General features: G+C 40.8%; 1 protein-coding gene across 1 annotated transcript in view; it reads right to left on the bottom strand.

Annotated features, from left to right (window-relative positions):
- The window catches only part of CELSR3 (cadherin EGF LAG seven-pass G-type receptor 3), a 155,008-nt gene that overhangs the window by 10,055 nt on the left and 119,975 nt on the right, over nucleotides 1-24,978 (bottom strand). The window contains exons 36-48 of the mRNA XM_032239098.1: nucleotides 18,822-18,995; nucleotides 15,354-15,493; nucleotides 13,092-13,202; nucleotides 11,742-11,917; nucleotides 10,556-10,720; nucleotides 10,314-10,466; nucleotides 8,664-8,746; nucleotides 7,875-8,022; nucleotides 7,076-7,189; nucleotides 3,786-3,863; nucleotides 3,528-3,623; nucleotides 1,245-1,351; nucleotides 472-541 (exon numbers count right to left, since the gene is read on the bottom strand). Coding sequence (XP_032094989.1) covers nucleotides 472-541; nucleotides 1,245-1,351; nucleotides 3,528-3,623; nucleotides 3,786-3,863; nucleotides 7,076-7,189; nucleotides 7,875-8,022; nucleotides 8,664-8,746; nucleotides 10,314-10,466; nucleotides 10,556-10,720; nucleotides 11,742-11,917; nucleotides 13,092-13,202; nucleotides 15,354-15,493; nucleotides 18,822-18,995 — 1,615 coding nt within the window. The remainder of the gene's footprint in view (nucleotides 1-471; nucleotides 542-1,244; nucleotides 1,352-3,527; nucleotides 3,624-3,785; nucleotides 3,864-7,075; nucleotides 7,190-7,874; nucleotides 8,023-8,663; nucleotides 8,747-10,313; nucleotides 10,467-10,555; nucleotides 10,721-11,741; nucleotides 11,918-13,091; nucleotides 13,203-15,353; nucleotides 15,494-18,821; nucleotides 18,996-24,978) is intronic.

Genomic DNA, 24,978 nt, shown 5'->3' with positions numbered 1-24,978 from the left:
AACTGGGAAGAATGGCATAGAAAGTTTAGTAATAAACATATCTATATCTATATCTATATCTATATCTATATCTATATCTATATCTATATCTATATCTATATCTATATCTATATCTATATCTATATCTATATCTATATCTATATCTATATCTATCTATATCTATATCTATATCTATATCTATATCTATATCTATATCTATATCTATATCTATATCTATATCTATCTATCTAATCTATCATCTATCTATCTATCTATCTATCTATCTATCTATCTATCTATCTATCTATCTCTATCTCTATCTCTATCTCTATCTCTATCTCTATCTCTATCTCTATATCTATCTATCTATCATCTATCTATCTATCTATCTATCTATCTATCTATCTATCTATCTATCTATCTATCTATCTATCTATCTATTTCGATACAGTTCCTGACAATCATCTCCTTTAATCATTTTGATATACTTACTTTATGATACTCAGCAATGTCTTTGTAAATTCCTGTGGTGGACACTTGCCCCAAAATGGAATAATAAGGCCTTAGGAAATGTGATAAAAGAGAAAAAGGACTAGCAAAGGGTTTGATCTGCTCTCACAATAGGAATGTGACATATATATCTGGAATTCCTCATGGAAAAAGAAGCTGCTTGCTTTATATAGTTACATATTAACATTTCTTTACTGGATTTTGTATTAATTGTTTATATAAGTAATTTTAATATATATAAGTAATCTATCTATTTATCTATCTATCTATCTATCTATCTATCGCACTTAGACTTATATACCGCTTTATAGTGTTTACAGCCCTCTCTAAATGATTTACAGAGTCAGCATATTGCCCCCAAGAATTTGGGTCCTCATTTTACCCACCTCGGAAGGATGGAAGGCTGAGTCAACCTTGAGCCGGGTGAGATTCGAACTGCCAAACTGCAGGCAGCCGGCAGTCAGAGGTAGCCTGCAATACTGCATTCTAACCTCTGCACCACCATAACTCATGGTTCCTGTTTGTGTGTGTGTGTGTGTGTGTGTGTGTGTGTGTTAGTTAGCACAGTTCTGCCTCTCAGTTTCTTAAAATTATCCTATCTTCGAACAAACCAATCTTTTGAACTGAATCTTTTGAAATGGGGAAGAATATAAATGCCTTATATAAATGCCTCATATTGCTGCACTTTAGAAGTCTAGCAGAAAACAATTCCCAAACCTTTCTCCCATCCTCTTACTAGCTGGTGCAATACTCACATCTGAGTCCGGAAGATGACAGTGAAGAGTGAAAATGCCACAGCTGCTGCCAGTCCCAAGTCAAGGTTCAAGAGTAGCGTAGCAACAAAAGTTACAAGCCAGATAAGCTGGAGGTATGAGAATGAGAGAATAACAGTACTGAAGGCATCACTGGAATTGCCATTCAATTTTAGAAGAGGGAGACATTTCAGTAATTATTAGTTTTGAGTTATGTTAGCACATGTGAATTGGTGCAGAATAGCATGCCATTGCAGCTGGCCAGTGGTCCTACCTAACCAGTGGTGGGTTTCAAAAATTTTTAGAACTTCTTTTGTAGGTGTGGCCTGCTTTGTGGGAGTGGCTTGCCATCCATGTGACTGGGTGGGAGTGGCTTGCCAGCCATGTGACTGGGTAGGCATGGCCAACTTGTAAAATGTGGTGAAACTCACTTAACAACACTTAAGCTCTTGCTTAGCAATCAAAATGTTGGCTCAGAAACTCTGGCATTGGAAGCACACAAGTCTTAAAGTTGTCAAGTTACAAGATCCTTGCACCCTTAACCCTTTAGGAAAAAAAAAAACCCAGGGGTGTTCAAACTTGACAGTTTTAAGACTTGTGGACTTCAACTCCCAGAATTCCTCCTCTCGATCTTCATCTTGATGATGTGTGGATGGGCAGGGGGGGGGAGGGAGCTGGAACCAGTTCTAAACGGCACTGTAGATTTGTGGAACCTCTTCTATAGAAGAGGTTAGAACTGGCAGGAACCCATCCCTGTGCCTAACCTTGTTGACCCAAAGGTACATGGACAACCATGACCTGGATGACTGAGAATCTCCATAGACAACTAACCTTGTCTAAAAATTTGAAAACAATTGGGTTTATATCAGGTAGGCTACTGATGGTGCAGAGATGCTTTTTAATAACCCTATAGGACATTGTTATTGTTCTATTATATCTTAGCTATGGAATACATAAGCATGAAGGAAAAAAACACCCTATTGCAAAACCTATAGCATTAAAGAATAACATGGAGGTACAACCACATCAGCAAAGATATTAAAACAACATGAAGAATTCTGAAATCTTCTCTGTTGGAGGCAATAGAACAATGATATGAAACATTCAGTGCAGTAGATGCTTTGAAAATACAAATTACTTTGCAGTGAGATTACTGCCACACTCTCTTCAAGGTTTTTTCCCCCTGTTGGATGCTACAATTGGTAGAAATTGGTTTCAGTCAATTTGCCAACCTAAGGGAGCAGATCCAGCCATTGAACACCAATACTGCATAACCACATGATTACTGATTTACTCCCAGAATCCATTCAGACTGCTTGTTATTTATGTTAAAGCTATACCTAGTTTGATTCTGGGGGTTTGCAGGACGATCTCGACTTTGACCTGCCTTGTGTATTCTTGCTGAAAAGACCATGTGAGGTGGGTGTTGTAGCTTGGGGGAAAAAATTTGCTTTGGACTATCTTAATCATACTTCCCATCTTTTTTTAAAAAAAATGTTTCATTGTAATGTATTTGAATGTTGTGAGGCTGTCCAGAATTGTTGAGATTTGGGTAGCATACAAATTTAACAAATCATCTTCATTATCTCACCTCCCAAAGTATGGAACACATCCAGTCTCCTTGCCTTTGGGAATCAATGTGTAACAGCCTCAAATCTATGGAAGTAAATGATCTATAATTTATGCATCAAATAAAGTAATTACTAAGTATCACTCAAGATATGAAGACTCTTATATCCGAATGTCCTTTAATTATGACATGATTTTAATCTTGCCACAGAGAAAAAAAAAGCTGGCATGTCTTGAAACTAGTTCTAGAATATCATTTTTCTAAGTATGTTCATATTGCTTTGTCCAAGTCTGCATTATCATTAAGGGTAAGTAGCCTCCCAAACTATAGGATAAAATTGTATGTGACATTTCTTGCTGCCCTCTAGAAACAGCAATATTTCTCTTAAATATAGTGCAGGACACTATCGCTAGTAGCAATGTTGGATGATGGTGGTGATGGGAGGATAGAAATCAGGGTGGTTTTTTTTGCTATTTTATTTCTTTATCTACTTGTTTCTATAATGTTGAAAATTAGCACATTTTCACTGGAATTTTCCCCCAGATATTCCTTACATAATACTGTTATTCTTTGCTGTTTCTGAGTGTGAGAACTGTATCATGCATTCCTGTTGCATGCATAATCTAAATTATGATAGCTCCTTGTAGAAAGCAAAATTTATGGTCATCCATCAGTCTCTTTCTGCCCTCGGATTCCTCTTGAAGTCTCCTACTTACCAGGTCGATGAAATTAGATCTCCAAAGTGCTGGAATATCTTTGAACTGTTTGAACATGCCTTTCAAATTGACGATAACAATGGCAGCTAAGACAGCCTAAAAGAAAATGGCAAAGATACTGTTTTACACTATCTAGAGTGCAAAGTTTTAATTCATGTAATGGATAAGAATAGAAGAACCTTCGCGTAAATATAAAGCTTTCCAATTATATTTACTTTTTTTTTTTTAAAAAAAGAACAGCCTAGTTTTGGAACATACTTTGGGTAGTTCGCGAAAAAGCTCTCCAATCTTCAAAATGGTTGCCAGGATGATGAGAGAAGAGATGACTGTAGCCATCTGTAAAGTAGAAAACAGGGAACAACTGCAGTGGTGGGTTTCAAAAACTGTTCGAACCTACTCTGTGGTTGTGGCCTCCTTTGTGGGAGTGGCTTGCTGCCCATGTGACTGGATGGGAGTGGCTTGCCGCCCATGTGACCGGATATGAAGATGCCAACGACACTTGTCAGAACCACCTTAAATTACCTCACACACAGCACTGGCATGCATAAGAATATGATGTAAACTTGTTTTTTAAAAGGCATCTTTGGTTTGCGTTAAAACAACTTCAACACACGCAATGTTCTGATTGCACCACAAACGCAGTAGTCATCCTTACCTTTCACAGAGGCACTGAGTTTTATAAATATGAGCATGATAGTGTAGAATAATCATGTCCAAGGACCAGTGGTGGGTTTCAAAATTTTTTGGAACCTCTTCTGTAGGTGTGGCCTGCTTTCCGGGTCCACTGGTGGAACCTCTTCTAATCGGTTCGGTAGATTTGGCGAACCGGTTCTACCGAATAGGTGAGAACTGGTAGGAACCCACCTCTGAACCACTGACTACAAAGCAGGCTTCACATAGCAAGAAAATAACGTCAAATTTTACTTTCCTCCAGCTTCAGCTTATCAGGTTTTAAAGACAGCAGATGGTAGCACTTGGCTGACTTTAGGTCCCAAAACTAAGCAGTGGCAGGCCTGGCTATTACATGGATGGGAGACCCCAGAAAGTTTTAGAACTGTGAAAAGAGGAAAAAGAACCTGGGTAACGACTGATTGGTCAGTATGATACTGAGCAAAACATTGGAACAGATTATTAGACAGTTTGTGAGGATTCAGAAGACAATGTCTTGCTTGGCAGTGCAGGTTTATCAAGAACAAGTCAGGCCCATCCAATGTGATTTCCCTTTTTTACAGAGAGACCGGTTTAGGAGATTGCCGTGTTTTGATGTCAGCAAAATATTTGAAACCCATGCGATTCTAGCAAAGCAGGCTGGACTATACTACTATTAGAGGAATATAGAAGTGACTCAAAAATTGTAGTTAATAAGCATGGTTCCACCACAAATCCGCGGTAGACTAAAGCGCGCTCGATGAAAGCGCGTACGTGATGTCATCACAGCGCGACGAAAACGGCACTGTGAGTGGTAAATTTAAAATTAACGCGAAAACCTTACCCTAACCCCCCCAAACCTAACCCTAAACCTAACCCTAAGCCTAACCCTTAACCTAACCCTTAACCTAACACTAAACCTAACGCTAACCCTTAACCTAACCCTAAACCTAACCCTAACGCTTAACGTAACCCTAAACCTAACCCTAACCCTTAACCTAACCTTAACCCTAACCCTAACCCTAACCCTTACCTTTATGTGAATCGGCTTGCTTTAATTTTATTTTAATTTTAATTTAATTTATTTTTAATTTTATTTGTCGCGCTGCTGATGACGTCACGTACGCGCTTTGATCGGGCGCGCTTTAGTGGACCGCGGTTTTGACGGGTCACGAATAAGCATATGTGAATGATTTTTAAAAAATCAAACTAGATACACAAAAGTGTCAAGTAGTGTACTGCAGGCTTCATTTTAGGCCTGATACTGACCCATATATTTAAAAATGAGTTGTATGAAGAGATTTAAAAAGATTGTAAAATTTGCAGAAGATGCAAAATTAGAGAGAATAACAAACCCTTTAGGAGATTATGTGGGAGATCCTTGACAAGCTGGGCAGAAAGATGATTATCAGCATAGCTGATAACAAAGTGTTACATTCTGGTAGAAAATGTCTTGGGGATAAATATAGGATAGGGGGACCACACAGTGGACAGTGCTACATGAAAGATGATTTGAATTTATCACAATCTGAATGTAAACAAATAGTGTGGTGTAGGTGCAAACACACACACACACACACAAACATCAATATTAGGCTGCATCAGTGAATGTGAAAATGTGGAGAAATCCACCCTCTCTACTCTGTTTTGGGTAGACTGTAAACTAGAATATTTTGAATGGAATATTGGCATCTCCAATGAGAATGTTGCATCCAGTTCTAGGTACTGCATTTTAGGAGGTATTTGGACAACTGAAGTGAGTCTAAAAGAGAGCAATCATGATGATCAGGGTCTCGGAAGAAACAACTTGTGAGGAATGGTTGGAGGCAATGGGTGTGTTTAGTCTGGAGAAGAGAAGGCTGCAAGAGGAGTTCAAGTATCAGAAGAGCTGTCATGTAGCATACAGGGCAGAATTGTTCAGAGATGTTTCTTAAGACGGGAAAAGAAAGAATAGGTTTAAAATGTGATTTAGTTGGACATCATTTAGTGAGAGCCAACAGTGGAAGAGACTGACTTGAGAGGCAGTAGACTCTCTTTTGATGGGGATTTTAAAAGGGATGAGATGGCCAACTTAAGGGGATGCTGAAATAATTGATTCCTGCACTGGGCAGGAAGTTGGACGAGATGATCTCCAAAAGTACTTTCTAAATCTCACAATTGATGATACTATAACTGGAAAGTAAAAAGAAAAAAGGAAGTAAATGGCAAACTCTTTCCATATCATTATCAGAAAACTGCATATATTTATCCACAGTCAATGGATGTCTGTCTCAGTTCGAGACATACTTACTTTTACTGTTTACTTAGTCTTGAGCTCTATTTCCTGTCACTCCAACTGTCTGAGCAGTCTGGAGATAGAGGGAGTCATAGTGCAAAAAGATCTAGAAACATTAGGTGTAGAAAACTGCCCACTTTTGTGGTCATGGTGGACACTGTTTTTTTTTAAACAGGAAGCCAAACAGCCCTCAATAAGTTATTTGTCTCATGCATTCAAAGAGAATAGTGATGAAACAAAGTTTTGAACTCCATGTTAATTCCAGTAGCATACTCAAGGCTGCTTAATATTTGTGGACAGATACATGGCCCAGTCAAGCACTAAACACTAAAAAATAGCCTAAATGTATTTTTAAAATTATATTTCATAATATAAATAAAATTATCTTCTAGGGATAAACAAGCTCGCCCTCAGTTCACAGCAAGAGTAATTGATGTAATTTCTAAAGCTAACTGTACCACATCATTCATCAGTGAAGAAAGTGTGATCTTATCTATCCCTTTAAATTAGTTCTCACTGAGTTCTCTGCAGGTCTGTTCTGCTATCCAACCATTTGATCGATTCCAACTTCTTCACAATTCCTTCCTCCTATCAGAAAAAGGCTACAGGCTTATCTGGGCTTTACCTGGCTGTGTCCTCCTGTGCTTTCTTGTACTAGGGAACGGGACATGGAGCAGCTGATGCTGTAGCAATGGAAAAAGCTACCAGTGATGTTACTGAGCCCCAGAGCTATCAGTTCCTGCAAGAGATTTGAGAAGAGCTCAATGTATGTTTCTTTATTTGGAGAGGGGAAAAAAAGTTTGGAGGAGGCTGCATGCCCATCCTTTGACTTAGAAGTAGAGTACAGGTAGTTCTCGACTTAGGACGATTATGAAGCCTGCCCATTAAAGTCGTAAGTCGTAACAGTTATAACACAGGTCACCCACATGACTAATCTGATTTTACAACCTTTTTTGTGGCGGTTGTTAATTGAACTGCAGTCACAAAACAGTTCACTGCACGTGTTAAGCAAGCACCGCAATTGTTTAGTGAATCGATGGTTTGTTACGGAGCAGTTTGGCTGAAAACCTGAAATAAATGCCAGGTTTTGGCAAAACCATCATAAAATGTGGTCATGCGAATGCAGGATGTGGCAAATAACCATAAATGTAGGCCAGTTGCTGAGTGCCTGACCTTCAGTCATGGTACTGTGGAGTAGGTGGGGTGGGAACAGCCAATGGAATTTCAGAGCTGGGCTATTAGTATTCTTGGGAGGGTTCTTCATAACTTTGAATCATTGCTAAGCAACGGTTGTAAGTTGAGGACTACCTGCAACAAGAGTAGATAGATAGTGGACAAGGCAATCAAGAGAGAAAATAAAGTCAAGGCAAAGAGGAAAGGGGAGCCAGGAAGCCAAGATAAGGAAAGCATAACAAATGCCTTACTTGGTTGCTGTCCACACTATAACCATGCTTGAGTGCGAAGATTTTCCCAAGGGAGATGCAAAGGACATAGCTAATAATAGCAATGGCAAAAGCATTCCCTATCACCTGCCCAAAATAGCTTCCATTGGGGACTTCAGGAGATCTCAAACTACAATAAAGAAACATAGATGCCACAAGGCAACACTACTGTACAGGTATCACAAGGCAAAAGAAGAGAGGAACAGGCGATTTCCCAGGGCTGGGGTGGGAAGAGGAGTATTAACCAAACAGGAAGGGAAACTTCAATTCGTGCAGTCCAAATGAGACCTCTGTCAGTTTTGAAACCAATTAATGTGGCATATTATGGCTCTGAGATCATAAGTGGCCTACTATGGGTTCGCCCGGGTTCGGGAGAACCCATAGCTAATGTTATGTCCGGTTCCAAGAACCTCCAAATCCCATCCCTGGCTGGCCCCGCCCACCTCCCTCTGCCCCTCCCAGGAGCCTCCACGTGGCCTATTTTGGATGTGAAGTAAGTGCAGGGCCAGCTTGGAGGCTCGGGGAGGGGGGAAAATGGGCCTCCCAGAAGTTCAGAAAGGCCAGAAACGGGCCAATTTCCGGCCTCCGGAGGGCCTCTGAAGCCTGGGGAAAGCAGTTTTCACCCTCCCAGAGGCTTGGTGCCATGGTGCAAGAGGCTGACTAGGCCATGCCCACCATGGCCACACCCATCCAGCAACCTGTTGCTGAAATCTTTGAAGCCGATCCCTGTCTGAAACCAATGGATTTGTGGAAGCAGCCAAGAACACTTACCCTTTGGGAATATCCCCCACAACACTAATCCCAAATTTGTTGCTCAGGCTGGCACCATAGCAGATTCCCGTGGAGACAATAATCTGAAAAAAGAAGGCAGTAGGAAAAATATTCTTTGGTAATTTAATGCTGCTCAGGAAGGGCCCAAACGAAGGAATTTAATAGGTTGCAATGTCTCTAATGTGATGGCCTCATTCTTATCTATTGGGCCAGAATTTCCCAAATGCCAGCTAGCATGAATATCTCTAAAGGCCATTAGATTGGGGAAGGTTGAGCTAAGCTTTCTTCAGATGCATAATAAGAGCGGAGGAGACTCATTGCAGCACTCTAACCCTTTTCTTTTTGGTCTCAGAAATGGAGCGTCAATGACTGCTGACAAGAGAGGCATTGCAGTGATCTCTCAGTTTGCAAAATCTGCCAGTTTTGCTTAGTTTTTCATTTCGTTTCATTTTGTTTTAATCTTAGGTTCTTTTCGAAAGAGTGTATAAATTGGTCAATTGTTGTTATGAAAAAATCAAACACAATCCTATTGTATTACAAGAATAACTACAGCAAAACATCATTGGCATTGAGACTTTTGCTCAGAACAGCTTATAGCCTGCCATGATATCCGTAACCCCATCAAACATATACATCTGCCTATCCCATGTCTTTGGGAAAGACTCAATAGGTGGACAAAAATACCAAATCCAGTCTGAACAACCGGCTGATGGTGTGATGAATCATAGCAACAATAAAGCAGCAGTGTGTATAATTAAAAACATATCCTTCGGCAACTTAAAATCTCATAGAGATATTTTTAAAAGAGAAAATTACCTACCGGTAAACTAAATGATATTATGAGCTGTGGTGGTGCAGTGGTTAGAATGCAGTACTGCAGGCTATTTCTGCTGACTGCTGGCTGCCTGCAATTTGGCAGATCGAATCTCACCAGACTCAAGGTTGACTCAGCCTTCCATCCTTCCAAGGTGGGTAAAATGAGGACCCAAATTGTTGGGGTCAATATGCTGACTCTGTAAACCACTTAGAGAGGGCTGTAAAAGCACTATGAAGTGGTATATAAGTTTAAGCGTTCTTGCTATTATCAAAGTAATTAACCATCGGTCTCTTATTTTTAGTAACAGGCAGTTCAACAAGATGACAGGTCATCAAAATCCTTGGCCTTTTGGCTAAAATCAAGTATAGTTGAATGCTCAGGAATTGAGACCTAAATTTTAAGAACCAGCTCTCTAAACTCTGTTTCCAACTCTTTCAATTTCTCCTGCCTTTCTTTAAAAAATAAAATCATCATTTCAATGAAAAGAGTATATTTTTTCCTAGGAAACAGGATACAATTCTTATTTCTCTCTACCACAATGTAATAGAAGGGATGAAGCTAATTCTAATTCCTTCCAATAATTGCTTGGAAACAAATTCCTTCCAATGATTGCTCTTTAAAAAAAAAAACAATTAAAAATTCATTTCACCCAAACATTATTCCCAAAGGGTATTTGGTAGGTATTATGCTAGTTAGTTTTTTCTTGTAATTTTAACAGATTTAACAGATTATGTCAAGACTTCTGCACTGCTGGTTGTATTTTGTTCCATTGTCATTTTAGGGGAAAAAAACCAAGCAAGCCATTGATCTTAGAACATCGAGAAACAAATTACCGTGAGAAGTTCAATGGGGATAGGTGCTGGAAGCTTCTTATCAAATTTCTCATTGAGTAGCTTGATGAGCAAAAGGACAACCATGGAGATCAAGGCAGTGACCATAGTACCAGTGTGAGTGCCAGGTAATTTTGAGCAAATCTCCACAAAAGTCTGTGGGAAAAAGCAAGATAGAGAAGTCATAATTTGGAGACACAAGAATACTCATGAAACACAACTTCTGTGTATCTACTTGTACTTACATAGATCATTGACAATGGTCCAGATTTCTCTTCCAGGCTGATTCCAAAGACATACTTTAGCTGGGAAACCAGCACATGGATTGCAGCAGCTGTGGTATAGCCTCGCACCAAGGGCTCTGAAAGATAGGTGGCCACAAATCCAAACTGCAGCAGGCCAAGGGCAACCTAAAAACAGATCATTGGTAAAGTTACATCTGCCGAAACTCCCCTAGGATTTTCTAGCGCATTTTTCTTAACACATCATTAGCTCAGAAAGCTAATGACACTGGAAAAGTGAAGAGATTCCTACAAATGAGAATGTGATCAGGAAAATGTTAGGATGTGCAGAAATGAATAGGTTAACACTTGCAATTAAAGAGAAGGAGCAAACCGAATATTATAGCTTGCGGGAACTATTTTATTGATGGTTAGAGAACAAATATGTAAGTTAGAAATGAAAGTAGATTAGTGAAATATAGAAAATATATTAATAGAATTAAATAATTCAAGAAGAGGATTGTTATAGTATCAGATATGTTATGTATATCAATATTAAGTCATGAGCAGATAAACAATGAGTATGGTTGTAAATTCTAAATGTTATTGCACAAGATATTTGTACCCAGATGTCACACTGTTTAATGGAAGATGGATTGTTTGTATTAAAATAAAATAATATTTTTTTTAAAAAGAAAGCTAATGACCCAGGAAGTAGATCAAATGCTTAACCTTTGCTAAGCAGGTAAGCAAAGTTTCGTTAATTTGGAAGCCAGTGCATTCCCTGGGATCAAGCTATTTATTAATTCAGACTGCTTACTTAGCAGAAAGCACCTACCCACTACTCAGTCACCCACAATGGGCAATCAGCAGCTCTTAGAACATGCACTTATTAACTATTCAGGAGATGGTATGTTTCATTCCTCACAATTCTCTGCATTTTCATCATATATCTTGCCTGTTCATTCTTCTCTTTTCTTCCTGTTGACTCCCTCATCTCCTGTTAATTTGCTCTGCAAATAACTGCTTTCCAACGTACCTATATCACTGTCCAAATTAACTGCAGCTACTACCACCCTGCCTAATAACAGTAAGACCGACATTTTCAGCTTTAGTACCAAAACAAATTCAATATTTCTTACTTTCAGATTTTAGGTATTGATTCAGCTTACACCACCAGGTTTTTACTGCATGCTTATCTCTCTCTTACCTGGAATAGACCCATTAAGCAGGTGACTGCAGTTACCAGCTCTACTCGGGCTGCATCCCTCCTGATCTCATTGACAAATGTTTTATTGGTGCCATTGATCACTTCCAGGTATTTTCCATTTGGTTCTAGTGACTCTGTCATACTTCCTAACATCACTGAAATGACAGCAAATGGACCTGCAGGAAGAAACCCAAGGTTTTGTCTCTTCTTCTGGTTCAAAAGATTTTGGAAAGAATGTCTATTTTCTTAGACGTGTTAATAAACATAACATGATACAACAAGCATAAATCAATTGGGCATATAAATAAATACGTGCAGCAAAATTTGTTAATAGAGATGTACTATTCAGTATTATGTTTAGGTGTTGCCAAATTTAAGGGGGGAGGGGATGACAAGGTACTTTGAAGCTCCTGCTGTCTCATCTTCCATCTGTGCTATCTGGGCTGCCCTTGAAGAGTATTCGGAGACTTCAGCTTGTCCAGAATGCAGCCGCGCGAGTGGTGGGTGCACCTCGGTACACCCACGTGACACCTATCCTCCGCGAGCTGCACTGGCTACCTATTGGGCTCCGGACAGGCTTCAAGGTGCTAGTCGTTACTTTTAAAGCCCTACATGGTATCGGACCTGGGTACTTGAGAGATTGCCTCCTGCCAATTACCTCCCTAAGACCGATTAGATCCCACAGATTAGGCCTCCTCCGAATTCCATCTGCCAGCCAGTGCCGACTGGCAAATCCCCGGGGGAGGGCCTTCTCTGTGGCTGCTCCAGCCCTCTGGAATGATCTCCCATCACCACCCTCCAGGCTTTCCGCAAAGCGACGAAGACCTGGTTGTTCCGGCAGGCCTGGGGCTGATGAATTTCCAGCCCCACTTGAAATGCTGTGACAGTTGTTGTTTTTTAACCTGTCTGTCCTTTGTCCTATTTGTATCCCCTTCCCCCTTTGGTTGTTAGCCATCCTGAGTCCCTCGGGAGTAGGGTGGCATACAAATTAAATAAACTACAACTACAACTATTTGTCTCCATCCCCACTCCTCACTTCTTCCTGCTGTTGTGGCCCTCCTCACTTCCCCCCTATTGCTCTTCTCCTTGCAAAGCTTTTTCTGCTTAACGTGTAAAAAGTACTGTGTCAGCCAATTGGAAAATGCAGCACATTTTAAAAATGAAGTCTAAAAAGAATATCCGTGCAGCTACGGCTTCCAATTGTCCAAATAAGTGCTTTCTTTAATACTTTTTCTGTAAGTCTTTTGAGGGCTTCCCAAACTAGTCCTATGGTTCACTGCTAGTAGTGCCATTGGTGTTCTACCTCTAGTAAATGTCAAGCATCTAAAACTTACCATATTCTCTACTTACCAACGGAGATGTGTCTGGATGTCCCAAATAAGAAATACAGCAGAACTGGATAGAATGAGGAATACAAACCATGGACTGGAGGCAACCCTGCTAGGAGTGCGTATGCCAAACCTTGGAAAAATAGAAGTGGAAGTTATCTCACATGTCATTAAAAACTTCATTTTTATTTCATGTATTCTAATTGTATTTACTCATCAAGCATTTGGGTAGGAAATATTTATGGCCTCTTATAATTTCTCATCAACTTGCTAATGTGTCTCAATTACTTTGGACAAGAGTAGGCAATTCTGCCTCTCCAGATGTTTGAACCATAATTCTCACAAGCCCAAGATCAATACACCTTACATCTGCAGTCCTTCCTCATTAAAAATCATTTTTCCCAAGTGGTTTTTCCATTAAGCAAATCATTGTTTCAAAAATAATGTAAAAGCCAAGAGAAATTTTCAGTAGGTTTTCCTATAGCAGAAGTGGACAGTCTTCTAAGATAATGAGCTACAATTTGATCCTATAACCGCCTGGGAAGCTACAGGTACCCTTAATGGAAGAATAAGGTAGGTTTATCAGGTTCCTAGATTTGGCATGATTATTAGAAGGAATGAGAACAGAAAGCCTCTGGAAAACAAATTGCCTTCATTTCCATCCTTAAACAACCTTTTCCAAAGAGCCCAAATCTCAGTGTGGAAATTTAGAAATAATTCATTGAAATCACTGTGGAGAGAAAGCATGATGTGTGAAGGTTTGTGTCCAGAGGCTTCTTACAATTTCTATAAAAACCAAACCAAGTTCAGTCTGCTGAGGTCAATCCTATTGCTACTGAATTTTGACAGTGGAATCTTTCAGGGCCAGGGTACAGCTCTCCAACTTCTTTTCTGTGCCTATTTCTACCTATCATTCATTGATTACTATAACTTTAGCATCAGAAATTCTCTAACTGAACCTGTCATTTCATAGAATTCCAACTGGCAAGATCATGGAAGAGGGCCAATGGTTGGTCAGAGGCAGTGACGTGTGGTGAGGTTTATGGCTGGTGAGGCAAGCGGGCAAAAGCCGCCCTGCCGCCCTGGCATCCCGCTTCTATGTCAGACATATCACCAGGGCAGCAGGGCGGCTTTTGCCCGCGTTCAAGAAAGCTTTCTTGAAAGCTGGCAAAAGCCGCCCTGCCGCTATGTCCGACATAGAGGCATCCCGATCTTGAAAGTGAGGAAAAGCCACCCTGCCGCCACGGTGCTAGAGGCAAAAACTTTCTTGAAAGCGGGCAAAAGCCGCCCTGCCACCCTGGCAATATGTCCGACATAGAGGTGGGACACCATGTCCGACATAGAGGCATCCCGCCTCTATGTTGGACATAGCGCTGGGGTGGCGGGGCAGCTTTTGCCCGCTTTCAAGAAAGCTTTCTTGAAAGCAGGCAAAAGCCGCCCTGCCACCCCAGTGCTAGAGGCAAAAGCTGCCCTGCCGCTATGTCCGACATAGAGGCATCCCGCTTCTATGTCGGACATAGCACTGGGGCATCCAAAAACCCTGCCGCTATGTCCCAAAGCCCTGCCGCTATGTCCAAAAGCCCTGCCGCTATGTCCAACATAAAAAAGTGCCAGCCCGCATGCCAGCAGAGGCGGGTAAAACACATACACACACACACACACACAAATTACTTACAATAATACAATTACTTACAAATTACATTAATTTTGAATTCCTCCCCCTCCCTCCGACCCACATACCTTTTCCAGCTGTTTCACAGAGGATTTCAACTCTGCTCTTGTTTGCCATGATGAAAATGTAAAAATGTAAAAGGAAAAAGGCAAGAGCTGCTGAGGTCAGCCTGGGCTAACTGCTGCCAGAGTCCCCAATGGATGACTCTGCTTAACTATTTAAAAAAAGCCTCTAAACAAAACGCCCTCTATAGGAGGAGGCAATAAAACCTAGTGCCTCATCTACATAATGATTTTTTCAGCTTTTAACCCTTGCTTAACTCTACTCGAGTGATCATAAAGATAGACTAAATGAGGCACGTGGTTCTCCCGCCTCCTCCTGTAGAGGGCACTTTTTAGAGGCTTTTTTAAACAGTTAAGCACTAAGCAGAGTCATCCACTGTGACTCTGGCAGCAACTACCTCAGCCTTTATCCTTTTACATCTTTTTTCTTTTCATGGTGACAGTGGTGAGGCCCTGCCTCCCCTGTCTCCCCTGACTGTACGTCACTGGTCAGAGGGTATTTTTGTTTTTCAAGATCCCAGGACTCACAAGAAGATCTCAGATAACATACCCTGTGGGAGATGCATAATTCCCACACTGAATCCTGAGATGATGTCCCCTAGTAACCATTCTTTGACTGGGTAGCGTGGCAACCACCTAAGGATGGGCAGGAATCGAAACAGCAAGCTCTTTGCAGTTGATCCTGAGCATCTGAAAAAGAGGTGGACAAAGGCCTTTGCAAGAGGAAAGCAGTGTCTTCAATTTACATGGAGTTTGAGGGATGTTGAGGAATGAATGAAGCGGGAATCTGTTCCATTCCATGACGTAAATTTGTGCATCGCTCCCACAACCTATCATAGATGTGCACTCAAGGAGAAAAAAACACAATGGCTATGCCACATTATCCTGCAGTAAAAAAGATCAAATTCCAAAGTTGCAACATTGGAATTCTAGATATTTTGAAGGTTGAAAACAGAGGTGGAGCTGCCCCACCTACCCCTAACTAATTGTATGCAACAAATGGCCACAACCTTTCTACCTCTTTCTTTAATTACTATCTAAAAGTGCAACAGGCAGCTGTTAGACAAGGTTTGGCTCCAGCCCTTGGCAAAAATAGTTAGCTACAATCCAAAGAATCATATTTTAAAAAGGAAGGGAGAAGCTTAACAGTGCTAGTTTTCAGATGCTGGCCCATATGATACTCCAGGGGTGGGTTCCTTCCAGTTCTAACCTCTTCTATACAAGATGTTCCACAAATCTACAGTGCCGTTTAGAACCGGTTCCAGCTCCCTTCCCCCACCCGTCTGCACATCATCAAGATGAAGAGCGAGAGGAGGAATTCTGGGAGTTGAAGTCCACAAGTCTTAAAGCTGTCAAGTTTGAACATCCCTGGGGTTTTTTTTCCTAAAGGGTTAAGGGTGCAAGGGTCTTGTAACTTGACAGCTTTAAGACTTGCGTGCCTGAAATGCCAGAGTTTCTGAGCCAACATTTTTGTTGCTAAGCAAGAGCGTGGTTAAGTGAGTTTCACCACATTTTACAAGTTGGCCACGTCCACCCAGTCACATGACTGTCAAGCCAGTCCAACTTGGTCACATGGCCGGCAAACCACTCCCACCCAGTCACATGGCTGGCAAGCCACTCCCACAAAGCAGGCCACACCTACAGAAGAGGTTCTAAAAAAATTTGAAACCCGCCACAGGGATACTCCCACCTGTGGCAGTTTCATCTCTTCATATAAAATCCAACATACTTTTCCAGACCTTTTAAGCAACAAAGTTAGCCAGAGATATACAACAATTATGAGGAGAGATGAAATATTACCAATATAATGAAAAGAAGAAAGTAAAGACCGAAAGAGAGTGAGAGAGCGAGAGAGAGAGAGTGAGTGAGGAGGGGTGGGTTGCGGCTGGCTTTACTGCCAGTTTGCTCATGTGTGCACTTTGCACATGTGCTGGATGCACACTGCTCACACATGCGCAGTTCAATTAAAATTGTGCTGCGCATGTGCAGAACCCAAAAACAAGATGCCGATGGTGGCAACTGGGGAACCAGTTCGGGGGCGTGGCAGGCCTGGGTTGCTGCCAGTTACAGTGACTCAGGCCGCCATACCACTACCGGTTTGGCCAAACTGGGCTGAACTGGTAGGAACCCACCTCTGATATACTATAGAGAGCAGATACCACCTACCCTTCATTTACTGATTAATATGAGTTGTATATGGGGACAAGGGAACTGTGTTATATAATTTAGAAGGATTTCAGATCTGTCTATAACTGAAGAAAGAAGATTGAAGTCGCTTCTTTTAAGTATTTTTTCTTTTTAGCTTGTTGTTTAGCTTGTCAACACCTTCCTTCCTTCCTTTTATTTTCTTCTATATCGTTTTAGATTTTTTTAACTTTGTAAAACAAATTGTATATATATGTGCGTGCCAGCACACACACATATATGAAATTTATACACACACACACACACACGCATATATAATGCATGAGGAAATCTGACAAGTTTGAATGTTAGCAGACAGAAGAAGCCTTGCAAGAGGGGATTGAAGAGAAAGTTAAAACCTTTTTCTGTTGGTCAAAAATCCCATCTCACATACTCTTATATACAAGCTTTCTAAATATTTGGATGTGCCAAGCGATTCTTTTTCTGAGGCATGTTCTCTATGGAGCACAGTCTGGAACATTGCAGTATGAATAGTGATACGTTGTAGGCAGTATGCTCTGGAACGGGCGTACCAGAGCCTTCCCGGAGCACCGGGTACTGTTCCGGTACGGTGCTCTGGAGTGTCCACCCGCCTGCCTGAGCCCCCTACCTGTCCTTTAAAGCCTTTGGTGCTTCTGCGCATGGGCATGGCACGTACAGCACCTGCACGAGGCTCTGCTGAGCAGCTGGAGTGTCATGGAGGCTTGCGGAAGCGTCACTGGCAGCTACAACGCATGCGTGCACTGCGTGCGTCCATGTGGGCAACGCCGTGCCCGTTCCAATTGTATCAGTTGGAACAGGATCCGGAACCCACCAGTGAGTATGAAATGCTATATTAGTGTTCCCTGTTCCAGTCAGTCCACAATACCTTCTTTCGTGATGCATACACTTCTCTCCAGTTCAGTTTTCTCTACCCCATGGTCAAACCACCTATTCTAGAAATAGTTTTTGTTTGCACAAACTTCAAGGTTTCCCCAAATTATGGAGGTCTTGAGAATTGATGGGATAGTTTGGATCACCTAAGCAATAGCACAAACATCTAAACCTAAAAGAGAGACTAAAGAGTTTCATCGATGGGAAGCCATTTATGTGCTATGCAGTGTTTTTCAACCTTGGCAACTTGAAGATGTCCGGACTTCAACTCCCAGAATTCCCCAGCCAGCATTCGCTGGCTGGGGAATTCTGGGAGTTGAAGTCCGGGCATCTTCAAGTTGCCAAGATTGAGAAACACTGTGCTATAGCATTGGCATATTGTTTTTTTTTTGTTCCCTCAGAGTGGAGGGCAGTGTGTTCCTTTGTCTTTGACTTACGATCATATAGGTAGTCCTTGATTTATGACCACAACTGAGCCCAACGTTTCTGTGGCTAAGTGAAACATTTGTGAACTGAGTTTGCCCCATTTTACGACCTTTCTTGCCAGAGTTGTTAAGTGATTCACTGCAGTTGTTAAGTTAATAACACGGTTGTTAAATGAATCTGACTTCCCCAGTGACTTTGGTTGCAAGAGGTGATCACCTGATCCCAGGATACTGTGACCACCATCATAAATATGACTCAGTTGCCAAGTGTCCAAATTTTGATCACATAATGGTATAACGGCCGTAAGTATGAAAAACGATCATGTCACTTTTTTCAGTGTCGTCGTAACTTTGAACAGTCACTAAACGGACTGTTGTAAGTCAAGGACCACCTGTATTCTGTCATCATTTCCCTCCAAGCATCTGCCATTCAGAAGCAACATGTTCCCCAAGGCCCTTCCTCAGTCATCTTTTCATAATCTAAAACATGCTTTCCTGATTTTTCACGCTACGAGAATGGATTAGCAATACTTTACCTTATTTTCCTGATCTGAGTAGAAAGTGAAAACTGTAAAATCTGTTTTCTCAGGCCGATCTTTTCTAGCTCAGACTCACTCAGGACTTCACCTGCAGTTTCTGCATTGGAGTGACCTGTCTCTCCATTTGCCTCCATGCCCACCTCAGGAAGCCCACCTGTTTTGGGGTTCAGCCTTGGGACTAGGAAGAGAAGAAGAAGCGCCATCAATACTAATGTTCCAGAGGTGGATCTACCAAGATTTGGTTGGCTCCAAACGTTCTGGCTTCTCAGAAAACCATAAAAACTTGGAGGTTGAAGTGAGTGGAGCCTGTGAGGTTGACATTAATTTAGCAATGACTGGTGTTACCTATTGTAGCTACCGCATTTATGTGTGTTTGTGTTTACACAGCCATGTGTTTTAACAAACCCACGGGTTCAATGAAGCCACGTGTTTTTAACACAGAATAAAAATGTGATTTAAAAAAAATTGGTCATTTTCTATTCTGAGTTCTTAAATTTTACCTTTAAACAACTAGAGTTTGCGTTGCAATATAATTTAAGCAAAGGAATAAAATGCATAATAAACATGATCTGCTGGTTTGGGGGGGGGGAATTGAAACCAGTATCCTTGAATTTTTTAAATAAAGGGCTCATTAAAAAAAATAGAACCTGACGTTTTAAAATCCTGAGATATGGTTTAAAGCAACTGGTAGATATCCAAGTAGTTATATAAATGAAATGGCTTCGGAGAAGAAAGGTTTTTAAAAAGGAAAGAAGAGGGAGGGCTGAGCCATGCTTGCTGCTTGGCCCATTGCCAGTAGAAACCACTTATCGCTCCCTAAGTCCAAGAAAGGATGATGTCATCATTCTCCCATCTCCAGCTCAGGGCAAATGCCCCTGTCTTGTGCTTTCCAGCTCTGATTCAAAACTAGCCTTGGCTGACCCCAGCTGTCTCAAATCCTTCAGAAGAAAAACAGGCTTTGTTCTATTCTAGCGACAGCCTCACCTCCAACTGGCTGTACTGCTTGGCACACCCCCTCCTGTTTCCTGAACAGTCACTGCAACCTTTTCCTCACCCAATGGACACTCTGCCCAGCTGGGGTGATGTATCTTCTCCTTGCTTTCCCACCACCACCCCTGTCCATCCATGTCCTTTATTTTATTGTTTTACAGAAATCTGATCTGTAAATTGCAATTTAGGGACCCTGCAATTTTTCTTCCTATAAAGCTTAACTACCAACCCTTGTGTGCCACAGAGCTCACTTGGACTATGAAAGATCATAAAAAGGAAAGTACAATATGTTATTTTTATTTGTTTGTTTATAGGTGGTATCTGTTTATGTTACCTTCCCACCAAAGGTGGTTCCTATTTTTCTACTTGCATTTTAATTTACGTGCTTTCGAGCTGCTAGGTTGGCAGAAGCTGGAAGAAGTGATGGGAGCTCACTCCATTCTGCGGCGCTAGTGATTTGAACCGCTAAACTGCCGACCTTTTTGATCGACAAGCTCATCGTCTTAGCCGCGAGCCACCGCTTCCCTTGGATCCTAAGTAGGGTCTCAGTTAATATTCTGATCTCATTAATTATTACCTTCCAAACTGAGCTGCATTAGATATGCATCCCTGCAAATATGTGGAGTTTGACCAGTTCCAGCAACCAGAAAGGGACACTCAATATGATTAAACACCATAGAACTCAGGGGAGAAAAACCATTTTGAATATTAAAAAGGGCAAAACATATCTTTCAAATGCAAGCATTAGGCAAACCCCTCCCAAAAGTACGTCTTGCTAAGTTGACAGACAACTGGGACAAGTAACGGGAGTATTACTCGGCACTAGGGATTCGAACCATCGAACTGTCAATCTTTCTGATTGACAAGCTCAGCATCTTAGCCACCAAGCCACCGTGTAGTCATAGTCATAGTTAGCCATAGTAATTCCAATTAGCTACTATGGTGTGGGGTAGAGAAGCCACCATCTCCTGGATGGCATCAGGAGATGAACATTTCAAAGTTACACCCTGGTAAGTTTAAACTTCCCAGCTCAGTCCTCTCTATGCTGGGGCCAGAATGTGATGAAGGACATTTGGGACATGAGTGGGTCAATGGCTCAAACATGTTTTCAGACTCTTCGTAGCCTAACCTCTGTTATCTTCAAGAGCAATATGATAGTAGCATCAGTAAAAATGTCAAAAGGAAGAGAAGATGGTTTGATGAAGGGATTTCCCTCTCCTTTGGTTTTTCCCATGATAATTATCAGTCGAGAGTAGAAAAATCTGCTATCAATCTTTGTTCTTTTTTTCCCAGAGGAGGGGAAAAAAAAGATTTTATGCTTTCTCACTAAAAATAGTTGAGGATGGCTTTTAATTCTCTTAAATATGAGTGCAAATCAACAAACTCCTTTCTTCAAAACCTATGTAACTGCATTCACAAAAATGCAGACATTTGCATGCTGTCAGAAGCAACAATCACACACTCCAACTACTCTTTATCAAGTTGCTCTGGGGGCTTCACCGAGGTTATCCTTATTACAAAAAGTGGGAAAGGCGTTATCTCTTCCGCTTTGTTGAGTCCAATAGTTGACTCGATAAGGCTGCACATATCCTACATTTGTCTCTCATGGTCAACAATCCTGTGTTTGCTTTTTGTATCACATAGAAATTACCAAATGTAGGTGTTCTAGGACCCTTTAGGTATTTTTACATGCTGGGGCTACATTATCGGAGGCTACATACTGTCCAGACCCTTGGTCATTGTCCCTGTTTGGGTTTTTATTGATTTTTTTAAACCTAATACAAAGAGCTGGAATTATCTCCAATTTTCTTAATGTAAGATTGCCCATGGATCTATCGCTTGATTCCAGTCACCAAAACATCCACATATTTCACTAAGGGATAGGATTTTGACTGGAAACAACGTCCACTTTAAAAGCTAGATTTATGTTTTGAAAAATGGAAGCCAACAATTATTTTCTTACTTCAACCCCAGAACCCCAAAAATTCTTTTCACTCTTCTACTTGAGCAGATTGAGTGTTCATATTTGCAGACCTTCCTCTAAAGCTGTAATCTGATAGGCTTGGACACCAGCCATATGTTATCTCTTTTTTTTAAACATTCTTTTTAAGATTATTCTTAATCGATTGACTGAAAAAGGATTTGGCAACTTGTTCATTATTTTATAAACCTTCCCAAGTCTTAAACATGCTTTAGTTTTGTCAGGCTTCCCTTAATCTGAATATTGTAATCTTTTCTTTCTCATGGTCAAAAATTGTTTTTTGCTTTTTCCTGAAAATCTCATGCTATTTTAAAGTCACCAAGAAACATAATACTCCTTTTATATTAGATCGTTGCTTATCCTACAAGGTCAGAATTAGATTTTTTTCAATTCTGTGATGAAAACTGGGTCTATATGTCAGCTACCAAGGGAGAAAAGTATGCGCAACATGCACTCTCTCCCTATAATTCACTGAGATTGCTAAACAGCAATTAAGGAAGATCCTATCTTACTCCCTACACCTCGTTCAGGAACTAATTAAATAATATAGTAGTTGCAAAAGGAAAAAACGATATTTAGGAAAAGTAGCCTATGACGAATGGCACAACCATTCTTGGCAAGCCGGGAATGGTGATTAAAACTGACAAGGGAAGCCTGGAAATAAAATGGGAATGGGAGCAGGAATGATGGAGCATCTGGGATTATGGCATGCTACAAATATAACCTGGATTGCAATATTTTATGAATCCCATTCGTACAACATTCAACATAAGTATGCAACACAGTAAGCTTTAGAGTCAATCCCAACTCTTCAGACAGGTGGCCAAAAGTTCTGGTTTATAGCATTAACTTTTAACATTTCTGTAACTAAACTCAAAGGAAAATAATTTTCAACCTTCAAAGAGTTACTAAATTCTTACCTCAATCTCAGCTCTTTACCACTATCTCAATTACCCCAACAGAACTATCAATTTTCTGCTTATTTATCCGTTCATTACAGCTCTGCCTTTTCTCAGGAAACGTAGAGATTGCCCTCTCTTACCTGAGAGATGTCACACACGACTGCTGAATTGATGACACATGTTGAAGACAGACAACTTTATAACCTTGGGCTCTGCTTGGCTCAGAATTAATCCCTGACAGTGATCTTTGAAACACCACTCCCTCCTTGCCTTAATGCCACTACACTGGCCCTGCTGCTTCTCCGCTTGGTTGAGGTTCCAGGTTTGTTCTTCTTGGATCGGAGCCCTGGCCTAGGGACTCTGGGACTTTATCAGAGTCAAGACAAATGGATGAGGGAGGGTGATGAAATTTGAGAGGCTGCCAGTTCTTTCCCCCTGTTCTTTTAAAGAAGATGCAGGCATTGTGCCTTTGGCTAGACGGGGCCATCCAGATACCTTTCCCCCGATCAGGGATAGACTGGGCTTCTCATCGCTAGCACTGATATTACTTAATTTGGACAATGAAACAACGGCAAGAAAACAACCAAGCTCAGAGAACACCAAGGACCCTTCATTCTCAACCTTTGCTTGGGTAAGACCAGTAAGACCAGCTTTAGGGTGAGGGAGGAAAAGTGACAGATCACCTGACAAAATAAAGCCTTTTCCGGAGCCAAGGCAAAATTCAAACCTTGCTTAGAAAGAATTAAAAAGAAGTATTTTGAGGGTAGAAGCAATGGGTGGAAACTAATCAAGGAGAAAAGCAACTTAGAACTGAGGAGAAATTTCCTGACAGTTAGAACAATTAATCAGTGGAACAGCTTGCCTTCAGAAGTTGTGAATGCTCCAACACTGGACGTTTTAAAGAATATGTTGGATAACCATTTGTCTGAAGTGGTGTAGGGTTTCCTGCCTAAGGAGGGGGTTGGACTAGAAGAGCTCCAAGGTAATTTCCAACACTGTTATTCTATTCTATTCTATTCTATTCAGTCATAGATATTCAGGATCACAGCCATTTTGATTCAGAAGCCTGCTAGGGACAGGGTCTGACCAGAATTCTCTTCCAGAAACCTGAAAGATGTCAATTAGGGGAAATAGTTGTCTGGAGATTAATGGAATGGAGCAGGGAAAGATCAGTAAAAGAACACCCTCCTCGAAGCAGAATGGAAATGGACTTGGGTGAGAGAAGGAGGATTTAGAGCAGTTCTCATTAATCAGGGTGCCGAGAGGCAGAAGGAGAGATGGTGGCAGTAGGGGGCAAACCACCCTTGAGGAAGAGTGATTGGCTTCAAATATTTATGGGACAATCCAGTCTTGATCAGTCTTTGGCATATTTCTGGGAGGGTTCCTTACTTCAGCTAAGAATCAGCATTCTCAAATATTCCCATGTACTGTCAATCAGGGCAATACAATACATTTGCTAGTCATGACAGTGGAGTACTATCTCAGCAAGAGTTACTTATTAAATTTATATGCCACCTATCTCGCTATCCAAAGTGACTCTACGCTGATATGTGGAAGGCTAAATTACATTTATAACTATCCACGAGGAAAGGCAGGCAGCACAATAAAATTTACCCACCTTGACTTTTTAGCAGATGAAGAAGGAAAATGGGATTGTTTTATGATTTCCTTTTTTCCTATTCCACCCCAGGTTTTTTTAGGGCATTGAAGCATCCCAACAAAAAAAAAAAATGGAGCAGATATAAACTATTATATTCAGTTATCCTGAATTGCCTATTGACTTCCCATTGCTATTCTTTATCTGCTTATTTTGTAGATTAAAGGCTGCCTCTGCCACTTAAGCAAGATGGAAACATCTCTCAACTAAGCTATAAAAATGAATGTTGCAAACTCAGAGTGAAACTCAACATTTAATCTTATCTCTTTCCTTACTCTTTCAACCTCTCAATATTCTTCACTGTTATGTCATACTCATTTATCCATATATCTATACATCACCTTCAGACATCTTCTCTAGTCCCATTTATTTATATAAATGTAAATTGCAAACTCTGTTCAAGTTTTGACCATCTATTATTTACTTTCGCAACTGTTGCTGCTATATAGCAGCATTTCCTTTGATGGCTGTTTTGCTACTCAATTGTTTTCCATATAATTAATACTTTTAATAATTGATGTTCTGAGTAAAATTGCTAGCAATACATTGAAAAAGCTCAGTTTGATTGCAATATCTAGATCAGGGGTGTCAAACTCAATTTCATTGAGGGCCGCATCAGAGTTA

Source organism: Thamnophis elegans, chromosome 2, assembly GCF_009769535.1.
Source record: "Thamnophis elegans isolate rThaEle1 chromosome 2, rThaEle1.pri, whole genome shotgun sequence".
Classification (NCBI taxonomy): domain Eukaryota; kingdom Metazoa; phylum Chordata; class Lepidosauria; order Squamata; family Colubridae; genus Thamnophis; species Thamnophis elegans.
Note: the sequence above shows the minus strand (reverse complement) of the source record. Positions and strands in the feature narration are given on the sequence as shown.